Source organism: Haliaeetus leucocephalus, unplaced genomic scaffold (genome assembly GCF_000737465.1).
Source record: "Haliaeetus leucocephalus isolate CR32 unplaced genomic scaffold, Haliaeetus_leucocephalus-4.0 Scaffold92, whole genome shotgun sequence".
Classification (NCBI taxonomy): domain Eukaryota; kingdom Metazoa; phylum Chordata; class Aves; order Accipitriformes; family Accipitridae; genus Haliaeetus; species Haliaeetus leucocephalus.
The window spans coordinates 1,968,463-1,982,211 of record NW_010972528.1 but is presented as its reverse complement, the minus strand read 5'-3'; the positions used below and the strand labels follow the sequence as shown (position 1 = coordinate 1,982,211).

Sequence of the window (13,749 nt, the reverse complement as noted above, 5' to 3'; positions counted from 1 at the left end):
TGTGGATGCTGTGTATCAGGCACGAATACCTTTTCTTAGTTAAAATATTTCTAAGGAAAGGTCTTCTTGCCAAATGGCTTTAAATGGTGGAACATCTGGCTGCTTTTTTCGATTTGTTTTTGCTTCCCTGGAGTCTGTCATCTCTTGTGTGATGGAATGAGTGAGTAAATCTGCCTGTAGCCATTGTAGATTGAACTTTGGGCTAGATGGCCGTAGCCTGAAGGGTCAGTCTTTGGCTTTGAAGAGCTGGAGTTGTCATTTGCGCTTGTGGCCTGACATTAAAAATGAGACATTTGAAGTTAATTGGGGGCACAGAGATAAATACCAACAGTGAACTTCGGCAGCAGTAGTAACACTGATGTTCTCTTGCAGAGTTTTATACTGATCTTGGAATGCAGGGATGATCAGACTTGATCACTGGGTAATGTGCTTCAGGTGCTGTTGTCCTTTCCTTGCAGGTGCTATTGAAAAGCAGAAGCTGGTGTATATCTTGAACAGAGACGCTGCTGCTCGTCTCACCATTTCCTCCCCGCTGGAAGCCCACAAGGCCAATACCTTGGTCTACCATGTGGTAGGAGTCGATGTGGGATTTGAAAACCCGATGTTTGCTTGTCTGGAAATGGATTATGAGGTGGGAAGAACTTGATCTTCCTTTGCTGTCTTTTGAGCTTTGTTGTTCCTCTTCTGTTGTTAATCTGTCTGTGGGGGTGGGGAACGCTGGCTGCTTTTGCTGACTGAGACGATTTTCATTTGTTGCGAGCTTACTTGCTTTTTGTTTTGCCTTCAGTCAGAATAGGCAAGTCTCTTCTGTCTTGGTGATTCTTCTTAAATTCTTGCTGTTCAACTGCAAATGTGCGTATTTTCTTCCTGTCAAGCTTTTCTTGTGCATCTTCCAGCAAGTTGTCTTTTGGACTTCATTCTAATGTTACTCAGAACTGTTTCGCCATACGTCAGCTTTGCTCTTCCTTTAATACCTTTCTTGAAAGACACCTTCATGTGTTGTGTTTTAGGAAGCAGACAATGATCCAACGGGAGAAGCAGCAGCCAACACACAGCAGACATTGACATTTTATGAACTGGACTTGGGTTTGAACCACGTTGTTAGGAAATACAGTGAGCCCTTGGAAGAGCATGGCAACTTCCTTATAACAGGTACTTGCCACCTGGCCACTAAGTCATTTTCCTATGCATCTGCTTGGTTCCCATTCCCCAGGGAAACAGAATAAATACGCTTTACATCTTAATTGTTTTGATGGTAGTCTGAGCCATTAGTATAAATTAATTGATCTTGGAGTCAGGTAATGAGTGTGGTTCGCACATGGAAATGTGCAAGAATTCATAGATACAGCTGCAGTTTGAAAGTGCTCCTCATCTCTTCCTTTAGGTGTATTCTGGATATTCTCTGAATTCCAAAGCTAAGAGATATTAACTGAAATAAGCTGGTAGCAGATGCAAAAGCATGTATTTTTAGGTAGTGCATAGGTGCTGTTGTACTCTGTTGCATGGGATTCCATCAGCTAATATGCATTCAAAAGGCAGATGAATCCATGGACTAAAAGCCCACTTACAGGGATTGGGTGCAAAGCCAACCTAACGCCTTTGACCTGTGAAACAGCTGAACTGCTGCAGATTCTTCTCGAAGCACAAAGGAAGCTAAGCTAGGAGAGCATCTTTGTGTGCTTGCGCTGTTGTTGCATCTTCTGTAGTCAGCCATCAGACACCAAATATTGGGCTGGATCTGACGGCTACTACTATTTTGATGATCTTTTGTTACACTGGGATCTCAATAGAAGCATTTTAAAAAACATACTTTAAAAATGAAAGGTACCTACCAGATGGTTTTCTGACATTTTTTTGACAGCAAGCATACATGCCAGTAACCCAAGGGTTGTGTTTAACTGACAAGTTGCTAATGTAGTATTTTGGGTGTCATGGCTTTCTAGACAAGAATAAGCCAGGAGGGCTAAACATAAGCAATTTGTCTAGAGCTGCATCCTTCCTTTTTCTCCTTCCTGGTCCCCGAGTTCCATCTGCCCTGTTCTTATGCTGACACAGGCAGCTGTACTGGGGTCTTTTGTCTTCCTCTTCAATAAGAGTAGATTTGTTTATGTAGGGTGATAAAGAACACTGGAAACTATGTTGCTTTAAAGAAAACCAGAAGAAATGTTCTGCAGGCAGTAAGTCAGATCTCTGGTAAGGGCTTTTTTCATAATATTTTTTGTGTTTCAGTTCCTGGTGGTTCAGATGGACCCAGTGGGGTGCTGATCTGTTCTGAAAACTATATTACCTATAAAAACTTTGGTGACCAGCCTGATATCAGATGCCCAATCCCCAGGAGACGGGTGAGAATTTTGAGATTCCTACCCTTTTTTTTTCAAGGTTGTCTTTGTCAGTGCTAAATGAATGCTTGGTATTTGCCTTTCATGGTTAAAGGCATCAGGGAGATTTTAAATTAAGAATAAAGGAGTTAAAAGTGTGTTGGCCTGTAATCTACCTTACTGGCTGCATGTTACCTGTGAGGGAAGATGGAGGTGGGCATAGCCTGAAGTGATGAGCTTGGTTCATGTCTCTTCTCTGAGAATTATGCTGGAGATACTCCATAGACTCTGATCAGGCACCATGGCAGCAGTGCTGTTGGTGTAAGATAGGATTACTTGAGATGGTGAGTCATGGTTGCCATCGTGTATGCAGGTGAATTTGACAGCTGCTGTGTAGCATCTAAGGCTGCTTCCTCCTCCTTTGGTACTGCAAATTGTTGTGTGCTTTGACAGGGCTTTGAACACCTGCCAAGGTTCAGGTGCTCAAAAACAGTTGTGTGTGGATTGCAGCACTTTCCTCTGGGTTTGGCTTTGATATGTGAGAGAGTTGTCTGGGGAGGAGGGCGAAAAAGCTAAGAGGGGTGATGCTTAGGCACAGTGAATTAGAAATACATTTCCTTCTGGGGCAGAGATGTACCAAGGATAACTACGGGTGTAATAGGGGGGATGTGCTTTGTGTTAAAAGCCTCCTCGCATACTGTCAGCTCTTAAGACACCTGTGAAATGGAAATACTTCAGTCAGTGAAATCACATCCACACTTGCTGGGTAGTTCCACCAATGACCTCCACTTTCTCTCTTGACAGAATGACTTGGATGACCCAGAGAGAGGTATGATTTTTGTCTGCTCTGCTACACATAAGACCAAGTCCATGTTCTTCTTCCTGGCCCAGACAGAGCAGGGAGACATCTTCAAGATTACGCTGGAGACAGATGAAGACATGGTAAGCATCACACGAAGAACAACAGAAGCATTCATTGAGAAGAGTCCTTGGTCAGTTATTTTGATTCTCTAAAGTGATAAGTATTTGATATTGTGGTTTTAGCTGTGTAATGGCCTGTGTTCTGTGTGACTTGTAGTACCGTTATACCCACAGTTGTAACTGCTGTTTACTCATACAGAGACACAGCACAATGTTTGCAAGATCCTGCAGTTATGCTGCAGAGTCACTTGGGCATATTTTAGATGTTCTACAGGCAGTCCTTTCTTCAAAAGATGTATTGTAAAGTGTGGTCGATGAACCTGCTAGAGGGTATGCCAGAAACTAATTCTGGGGAATTTAGTTTCTCTTGATCACAGTAGGTGCTCTCTATTTCATCTCTTAATTGAATATTTACATGCTATAATGAATCTTTTTGCAAATTGATCTAGACAGCTTGGTACAGCTGATCCATGAGTTGAAATAACGAGCTTGAAGTGGCTTGCTGCTTCTTGTCCTAGTATTTTGCAATAAAAAGATCTCTGCTGCAGAGAATCAGTGGGTTTTTTTGAGTAAATGTTGAATGTCAGTTTCTCTTTCATCTACACATGTCAAATTTAGTACAAGGAATGATTGTGTAGCGTCTTTAAGTGTCTTGGAAGTTTTCATCAGCAGCTATTGCGACTATATAAAATGTTGAAATTTGCTCAGGACAGTGAATTTTTCACGTGTTGGGGAATGGCTGGTGTTCAGTGAAGCAAATTTCTTCTTTTAAACAGCTTGCTATTTTTGCAGCTGTTTTTTTCCAAACCGACTCAGTGTTACTAAAGCCAGAAAGTCTTGGAATAAAACAGGCAGCCCAACTTGTGTGTTCAAAATAGTCTGTTGTGATCTATAACCTGCTGCCCCAAACTACTGGTGTGGTTAAGCCTGGCCCACTCACTTGCTCCCTTTCTTTGGAGAGGATAGCTAGGCAGCTTTTTTTTATTAAATCACACATGTACAGTTCTAGTACTTTGCTAGCACAGTCACATCTTCCTCTGCTTTCAGGTAACAGAGATTCGACTGAAGTACTTTGACACTGTTCCTGTCGCCGCTGCCATGTGCGTGCTGAAAACGGGGTTTCTCTTTGTGGCATCTGAATTTGGAAACCAGTGAGTAAACAATTTTAGGTCAGCATTTTTCCCCTGAAACAGACTGTTTCTGTTCAGGACTGCAAACTGACCTTTGAACTTATTGAACATACAAAGACAAAACCTCTGTTTTAAAGGGTAAATTAATGCTTTGTTCACATGGCTTGAGCAGAACAATTGGTTTAGGCTATGACTGAGTGGGGGAATTTTCTTCTTGTTTGAACCCAGATTAGATATTATAGTCCAGAGTACAAAAGATTACATGCTCTTGCAGTAGGTTTTGGAAGAATTGAGCACTTGCAGTTCATAAAGGGTCCATCATGTATCTGGATGAATTATCTTTAATTAGTTTGATCAGTTTTCATTGAACCTTTGTGTGTTTTGGCCCACTCAGAAGTAGATAGGGTTTGTTATGAGTAACTGTGGTCCTTTCCATAATAGATGTATACTTGAGGGCTTTCCCAATTCATGTTTGGGGTTCTAGAATATTCTAAAGTCTCAAAGAAGACTTTGCACACCTTTGAAGATGGCTGAACAGTGTCTAAGGGATTCACAAGAATGGAGATTAATATTTTTTTCTGACTACATCTGCAGTCAGCCACCTGGGGGAGCTCCAGCCAATTTACTAGAGTGAATCTGAACTCAAGTTGTATAAACTAAGCTCTTGAGGAAGCCATATTCATTTGAGCTTTATTAAAACCAGGAAGAAATCAGTCTATCTTTCTGGTTTTATTTTTTTCCTCTGAAGTTTAACTTGATTGTTGTGATATTTAGGCTCATAAAATGAAATAGGGAATGTGGTTAAAAATAGCAAGGTGAGAGTATTCCAATAAAATAGATAACTGTGGAGCTGCAGTCTTAGCCATTGGTCTTGCTCTTGGCCTCAGCTGTCAGTTGGTGCTTGGGCTCTAACACAAGAAATATCTGAAAGGCTCAAGGGTAAACAGAGAAAACACTGAAACTCTGGGATGCCTTGCCAGTGACAGCTACGAATGAGAAGGTTTGGAGGGGGGAGGTTGTGGTGGGTTTTTTTGTTTCTGTGGTTTTTGTTTAGTTTTTTTTGCAGGCCTCTGATTTCCTTTAAACATCTTGTCACCAAGAAGACAATCCCTAAGGCTAAATTTTAACAGCTGTACAACGTAGGGAAGGATTTCTGTCCTCCCTGCTGCCTAGTGAATATTTGGCGAAGCCTTTCTTAGAGAAGGCTACATGAGCTTTGCACTGAAAGCTGTTGCTTTTGCTTTCTGTCTCAAGTTACCTGTACCAGATAGCTCACCTGGGTGATGATGATGAGGAGCCAGAGTTCTCTTCTGCCATGCCTCTTGAGGAAGGAGATACGTTCTTTTTTCAGCCACGACCTCTCAAGAACCTGGTGCTGGTGGATGAGCTGGACAGTTTGTCTCCTATTTTGTGTTGTCAGGTATGTTGCCATCAGCAAGCTCTCATTCACCACATAAGTAAGTCTTTCTCATTTACAGAGGAATTGATCATAGATGCATGATTTTTTTCTTTGCTTTTCTGCAGAGTATTTGTGTCTAAGCGGAGCCACCAAAGCTACATTATCCTAGGTTTCCAGAAATACTGCTCTATACTAAATGCTGATAGAAGAGCAAGTCTGCTAAATTCTCGGACAGCTGCCTAAGCCTGGTACCTGGCCTGGCAGCCTTTGATTCCTGTGGTGATAAATAGATATGTGGACACAGGGTGTCAGCCAGCAGACATGTACTGCTCCTCTGACCATCAGACCAGCTCTCTGCTCTGCAGAGAGTTTGGTTAAAACTTGACATTATTTCTGGGCAGTAGATGGTACACCCTATGGCATCTTCACTGTTTACAGTGTCTGAAAAGAAACCATTCGTAAAGCAGTAGTGTGTCGTATATAGTTTAGTTTAATTTTCTCTTCCTGTGGGTAGTGTTTGACACTATGTCTCCATGCAGATAGCAGATTTGGCCAATGAAGACACACCCCAGTTGTATGTGGCTTGTGGTCGGGGGCCCCGGTCGTCTCTGAGGGTTCTAAGACATGGACTTGAGGTAAGACTTCCAGCACTTTAGAAGAACAGCTTGAGTGGTGAGGGCAGTGGGAGAAGATCCTTGAAATAAGGGTGCTGAAATGAAGGGATTCTCCTTTTGCTGTAGTCTGGAGAGCAACTTTCTCTAGGCTTGCTTCTTGGAAATAGAAGGATTGTCCTCTTTGCTCTGACAGTTTTAAAGGCTTTTTGTTCATTTGACTCTTGACCACCTGCATTTTGTCCCTTCTAATACTTGAGTTTATTGAGCTGGAACATTCCCATTGTCTCTGCCAGCTGCTGCTAGTGATCTCTTTGCTGGGGCAGATGACCTTGTTTTAAAGCTGATCATCCAGAGCTCTAATGTTGCTGTATCATTGCTGAATGTATTCTACCCTGTAGCACATCTGGCATGGGGGAGAAAGCATCAGAATTGGGAATTATTAGCTTTCCTGCCCAGTTGTGGGAAAGCCTAAAAGCTGCTGGTGGTTTGGTGACGTACTGTAGTAAGTAAACATCTGTTTGCAAAAGAACCTTCTTCCTGTTTACTCTTAGGTATCTGAAATGGCCGTCTCAGAGCTGCCTGGTAACCCCAATGCTGTATGGACTGTGAGGAGACATGTTGAAGGTATGCAGTGTTTTCCTAAAGCACAGGGAGGTGATAATGTTTTTTGATGCGTTTTGTTTGTTGGGTTTTTTTGGTTTTGTGTCCAAAGAGATAGGAGAGATGCTGCATTATGGCTGTATGCCATCCCCAAAAGTTACATTTTGGATCAGCAGCCACCTGTTTGTACACCCGCTGGTTCCCTAGAATTGTCACGCTTCCCTTTGACAAAGAAGCACCCGCCTGCAGCTGCATCCATCACCCAATATGCTGCATCAGCTGTATGTTTGCAGCCTGAAGCTGCTGAACTTCTCATCCTTTCCCACTTCCCATAAGTTCTTGCTCTGACATCAGCAGGCAATGGTTATGCTTTTTGTTGGAGCGTACTTGCTATTCTTTATGTGCGTGTTGACAACTACAGTAATCGGCTCTTTCTGAGAGAGTGGGATACAAATTATGGAACAAAGAAGATAAATTGGCAACAGTGTCTGTATTTTATTACTTCCCACTATGCATATCTGCAAAGAAAACAGTCTGTTTGGGCTAGGACATGGTCCCTATTCAAACACTCAGCAGTGTATAGAATGCTGCTGATTCCAGGAAGGTCAAGATCTGAAATTGGCAGAATATACAGGATTGTGGGTTTGGTTTGGTTTTGTTTGGTTTGGTGTTTTTTTTTTCCTGATTTGAAATAACGGGTTTGCCATACTAAAGTACAAGAGGAAATGTAATCCCTTGTCCTGCCTTTCTCTTGAGGGCAAGAACAGAGTTCCTCAGAAAAACCCAAAAAGCCTGAAATGACACTATTCTGGGTGCTGATGGTTTCAGTGATTATTGCCAAGGCAGTGCTTCGTATAAATCTTGGAAAGGCTTGCCGTAGGTTTATGCACTGGATATAGAAACGCCAGATTGTTGCAGTGGAGACCTTAGCCTGCTGTGGTGACATGGTATCTTGTTTTTAAGGAATCAGAGTAGTGTGTCTTCCAGGGAGCCAGTAACCCTGTGGGAATTTCAAACATTGCTGTGGGATTTACCTTGCCATCCGAGACCTGCCATCAGTTCCTGTGCTCGTGTTCTGAGACTCATGTACTGCCTAAGCAGCATGGAAGGAGCTTTGAGCACAAAGTGCCTTCGTGTTCCCTAGAAACAAAAAGGGTCAGAAGGAACGTATTTCCACAGTTCATACCAAAAATATTTGCTTTTCTTAAAAGGCATTCCAGTTTGTTAGAGACAAACCTTTTCTCCTGCCTTCTGGAAGAGGAGTTGGTAACATTTGCTCCCTCTGAGAGATGAAGGCTTCTGACATCACCTTACAGTTTTAAAACCTTTTCTCTTGGGGTTCCAGAGGATGACTTTGACTATTCAGGAGATGGAGGACCATTGCTAACCTATATGAAACAGACCAGTCTCGATGCCTCCTCTTTTTTCCTCCTTCCAAATTCTCCAGGTTCCAGCATGAAGATCTTCTCCATGATTTCAGAAAGGCTGGAATTTGTAGCTGTTGTGAACCATGCTACTTTTTGAATACGGTTAAAAGTTACATGAAACTGATCCCCATGTTACAATTCCCTGAATTCAGAAACGATTTTAGTGGGTTTTAATTAGAAAGACTGCAGAACCTTTTCAAACATGTATCTAATCTTGAAACTGCCCAAGTGCTGGTTTTTGAGTGTTCAGTTTGCAGTGTCGGGCTGCCTGGCTCTGCCTTGATGCCACAGTGTGCGCGTGCTGCAAGGCCTCTGTAAGACACATACAGGTTTGCAGCCTTCAAAGCAAATACTAACCTTGGCTGGTACGTGGTGATACACACTACCAATACCAAGCCTTTTTTTTTCTTCCACAGGTGGCTGGTGGTGGAGGTGCTGATCACCACAGGTGTGTACCTACTGCTAGGGGCTACTGTACTGTCCCACAGGTTAACCACAGAGAATCCCCAAATCATGCTACTTTTATGCTAAGCTTTTCAGTAAACAAATTCTAGAAGCTGTTGTGTAGCTGGAGATTGTTGCCTTTGTAGTTCTGTAGCTGAGGAGTAGAAAGCAACTCCCATTCTATCTTACAGTCTTTGGGGAACAAAATAATCGACCATGTCTCTACAGAATGGTCAGTTCTTGCTAAAGTCAGAGGTGTGCGTTTCTGGGGTGTTTTCAGCTCCTTTCTAGACTGAGGATTGGTTCCCCGCCCCCCCCAGCTGCTTTGTAGAGACCTCCAAGAGAAAATAGTCAAGTGTGCTTGAAGCACGTGTAGATATTGCTGGCATGGGAATGCCCTGTGGTTATGGGATGCATTTGCCCATCAGACAGAAGTGGATGGGATTTGGACCAAACCCTCTCTTGCAGTTGAATATCAAGGTCTGGGGAGCTAGGTGGCTGTGTGCTTCGCTGTGGAGATAGATGTGAGCTGAGACCTACAGTCTGCATTCCCTACCTGGCACTCTTGCATGAAAAGCAATGTGCAGTGAGTCACAGCTGTGGAGTCTCCATGCGGTAGTAAACAGAAGCCCAGGAAAATGTGCTGTCATCCTGTCCGTATCTTTTAAGTGAGAATAATCCTGAACTTTGTCACTGCTCATCTGTTTGTTCGCTGAGCTCTGAGACAGTGGTGACTGCATTTGTATTGGTGCAAATTCAGATGCTGCAGAGTATGAAAAAACTGTATCAGACCTGGGCTAGTGTATAGGAATGGAATTCTCACGAACTAACTCAGACAATCCATGACATGTAACAAAAGGGACAGTAGTGTAGAATTCATGGTCTGAAATGTGATGTTTTCATAACTGGTCGTGATGTGTGCATGAGGCTGCAGAAAACTTGTAATGAATGCATGGGAGAATGAGTCCCAGCTGTGGTTCTTCAGAGTCATTAAAATGTCTCTGTTACTCACTGAAAGGAGCTAACTGGAGCAGTTAGAACAGTAACAAGCATCTCTGAAGTCTTGTGTCTGTGTAAAAAATAATGTCTATCTGTTCAAAACTCTGAGCAGCCTGATGTTATGCTTGGAGTTGTGCAGAGCTAAGTAGATATCTTTTCATATGAAAAATCTGTAGATCTTTTCTTTTTTGAACTGAGAATACTTCTCAGTGTGCCCCAGGGATTTAGTCCTCTTAATTTCAACTAGGCTGCTATATTTTCTAAACCAGAATTGTATTGTTTGAATCTAGATGAATGCATCTTATTCACTGACTTAATTCTGGTAAATCAAACCCTTTATTTCAAAAGCTCCAGCAGAGACTCATTAAGCAACACTACTGGACTTCAAGCAAAAATGCACTTGTCACTATTACTGACACAAACTTAAAGGCACGCTCTAATATAACTGTAAGCCAGTGAAAAGAAAGAGCTAAAAAACTATTAAGAGGTAGGAATGAGTTTTCATTTAGAGTAGGACTAAGGGAATCTGTTTTGCTTTCAAATGGGAGTTCTTTGTCCTGCTCCAAATCACATGGTTAAGTCTCCAGCTGGGACATGGTGGTTTATCATGAGAATGACAGCCCCCAGGGAGGAAGGCAGCAGCTCTCAAGAAGTTTGGAAAGCAACGATGGTCTTTGAAATGGAATTTTTAGAACATCCTGTCTACAGGATATTTATGAATTAAATGCTTAGCCTGTGAACTGCTAGAATCTCTGTTTAAAGAGATCGAGGAATTCTTGTAGACTTCTGGTGTTGAAAAATTCATGTAAGTTTGTAGGAGAAGCTTCTATTTAATGTAGAAAATAACCAGTATGTAATGGTGTACATCTTGCTGAACTCTTACATCTGCTGTTAACATTAGAGAAATTCTGTTAAGCCAAGTGTTAAAATAGTTGGCATTACTAATCAGTTTCTGTGTGCAGGTTCAGTTTTTTCATTTCCCAAGTGGACCTGCTCCTGTTCGTGGGGTTCAGGAGCTTGTCGGAGGTTATAGCCTGTGACCACTTAATAGAGTAGTAATGGAGTTTAGGCCACAGACCACTGTTGGAATTGCTTTAATTATACAAAGCTCTTCAGTTTGATCAGAGCTGTGGTCTGTATACCAGATGTTGGAGGGAAGAATGATGTTTTTTTTTCACTTGCATATTTTCAGCTGTATGTAAGAACTTTGTTAGAAACATGACACAGCAGGTTTGGCAACGTCTCCTTCTAAATAGGGTGGATAAGAAAAGGATCAGTTCCTGAAGTATTTGTTTCAGTTAACCCAGTTCAGTTTCTTTAAGCTGCTGCATAGTATTTGCTGGCATCCTGTATTCATCCCAGTGAGAGTTCTCTATTTTCTTTCTCTACCTAGAGAGTCATTAGCCATTTCTCCATGTCTTCCACATTTGCAAATTATGGAGAAAGTCTGCTCAAGGGCAAAAACTGTGACAGCTCTCTTACACCCTCACCTTTGTTAATAGTCTTGTGCTGTGGTGCATAAGTCTGAGCTTTGGGTTGAGTTGGGTTAAAATGGGGAATTTTTTCCTTTTAAGAAATAGCACTTGCATGACAACAGCAGCAGAAGTGGAATTGCTTCTCTGAGGCAATCTTACTTCACCAGGGCTCCTGGCTCCATTTCCCAACAGACTTAATTGTTTCTGTTGCTTTTGTTACTCTGTTTTAATGAGACTTTCTTCCCCACCTCTTTAATGCCTATCACTTCTGGAGAACGAAAATGGACAGCAATAAACGGTGGCATTCCCTTTACCCCGTGCTACTACTTGTTTCCCACAAAGTTTCCCTATTTCTAAATGAGCTCTTAAGACTATTTTGATTAGCATAGCTCCTGTCCAAGCCACTGGACTCTCCCAAGCTGTCCCCTTTGGAAGAAGCCAGTACTGGAGATAATAGTTGTAATACTGTCACTTATTCCAGTAGAAGTAAAGGTCAGTGTTTACTCTGTCTTAAAAACGTAATTGTTTCTCATCCCAGGAGACTGTACGGGTGGCTCTATGAATGTAAGCTAGTTGAGCTTCTGGATGAGGGTAGAGCAGGCTAACCCTGACGTCCTCTGCTGTTTGCAGAGTCCGTGGTGCGGTTTCTGCGGATGGGTTCCATGTGTTCACATTATTGGAGTAGAGTACTTCATTTGACTTCATTAGGTGTTAAATCTGGATTCAGCTTCTCGTGTGAGGTGGGGCAAGTGTCTTAAAGTCTTCTAGACCTTGTGCTGTCTTTGAAAAAAGTAGGCAGGAGTCTTGCTTGCCAGAATCCAGACTATCATTTGGATCCCTGGCTCAGTCTTGCGTTGTTTGGAGTCTAGCAGTGGCTGGCTTTTGGACAGTGTGTCCTAGAATGAACTTACACAATACTGTCAGCAGATGTAATTATCACAGGAATTCTGCTGAAGAGTAACTGCTAGACATCTGTCAGACTGCTAATTTTGTTGTGAAGCCTTGCATTTGTTTAATCAGCACCCTTTTTTCCCTGTCTCCCTTGACCAGATGAATTTGATGCCTATATCATTGTGTCCTTCGTAAATGCCACGCTGGTGCTGTCTATTGGAGAAACTGTAGAAGAAGTGACTGACTCTGGATTCCTGGGTACTACACCCACCTTGTCCTGCTCTCTTCTTGGTGATGATGCTTTGGTACAGGTAATGGAAAGCTGCTTCTGACATGTCTGCTTATGTCTGTCACTCTCTTGCTTATGTCTGCTTGCTGGCCGGCCATGGTTTCTACAGTAGTGCAACATATGTCATGTCTAAAGGTGTGGATTGGCAGAGAATGACACTTGGCCTTTCCCATTTTATATCCTGCTAAGATAAACTGGACCAGCTGAAGATGCTCCTAATCTCCTTCAGTGCATGCTCGGTAGTCCCTTGCTGCAGTTCAAAGATGCAGTGCTTCCAGCTGGCGAGTGGCTTCATGCTAGTTCAGCCTGTTGCATAGCTAATGGATCACCATTGCCAGGAGCAGTGCTTGCCTTTGGCTTTTTCTGTGTCAGAACCACTAGTGAGATGGGAGTTGTGAAGGGATGGTAAATGCAGAATTGATGTGATCTTTTTTTTTTTTCCTTCAGGTTTATCCAGATGGGATCCGGCACATTCGAGCAGATAAGAGAGTAAATGAATGGAAGACACCGGGGAAGAAAACCATTGTAAAATGTGCTGTGAACCAGAGACAAGTAGTGATAGCACTGACTGGAGGAGAACTGGTTTACTTTGAGATGGACCCGGTATGTGTGTTAATGTTGTGAATGCATTTGGAAGAGCAAGGCAGAGTATGGGGCATGCCAGAGGTTGATCAGACCTGCAGAAAAGGATTCTGTAGTGAAGCATCCTTCTAGATTGGATAGATCAAAGCCTTGCATATCTGGTCTATGTCTGTCTGAGATGATTTAATGGCTAATTGAAGTCTCTGAAGTTCATAACTGAGGCTGAAAATTGTGTACCTATCCTATTGCTATTCTGGTTCTTCCAATTGTAGCTGAAATAAGGCTGTAAAGAAATGTTTAAAAAAAATACAAAAAATCTAAAGCACATTTAAAAAAAAAAAAAGGCGGGGGGGGTGTGGAGAGACAGTTTGGTGCTGGTTTGCTGTGTTGACTAGTTAATAAGTCTCTTGTGGTTTTGTGTCTCAGTCAGGACAGCTGAATGAGTACACAGAGAGAAAGGAGATGTCGGCTGATGTAGTTTGCATGAGCCTGGCCAATGTTCCTCCTGGGGAGCAGCGCTCCCGGTTCCTTGCTGTTGGGCTGGTGGACAACACTGTCAGAATTATTTCCCTTGACCCTTCGGTGAGTAGCTGTGTTGTTTCTGCCTCTTCCATTGGCTTGAAATGTTCAGAAGGGTACCCCAGAGGTGGGCTGTGTCTG

General features: G+C 42.6%; 1 protein-coding gene across 1 annotated transcript in view; it reads left to right on the top strand.

Annotated features, from left to right (window-relative positions):
* The window catches only part of SF3B3 (splicing factor 3b, subunit 3, 130kDa), a 30,150-nt gene that overhangs the window by 2,452 nt on the left and 13,949 nt on the right, over nt 1-13,749 (top strand). Inside the window, exons 4-14 of the mRNA XM_010584082.1 lie at nt 459-631; nt 1,011-1,152; nt 2,230-2,342; nt 3,123-3,260; nt 4,287-4,390; nt 5,624-5,789; nt 6,308-6,403; nt 6,934-7,006; nt 12,378-12,529; nt 12,955-13,110; nt 13,516-13,671. Coding sequence (XP_010582384.1) covers nt 459-631; nt 1,011-1,152; nt 2,230-2,342; nt 3,123-3,260; nt 4,287-4,390; nt 5,624-5,789; nt 6,308-6,403; nt 6,934-7,006; nt 12,378-12,529; nt 12,955-13,110; nt 13,516-13,671 — 1,469 coding nt within the window. The remainder of the gene's footprint in view (nt 1-458; nt 632-1,010; nt 1,153-2,229; nt 2,343-3,122; nt 3,261-4,286; nt 4,391-5,623; nt 5,790-6,307; nt 6,404-6,933; nt 7,007-12,377; nt 12,530-12,954; nt 13,111-13,515; nt 13,672-13,749) is intronic.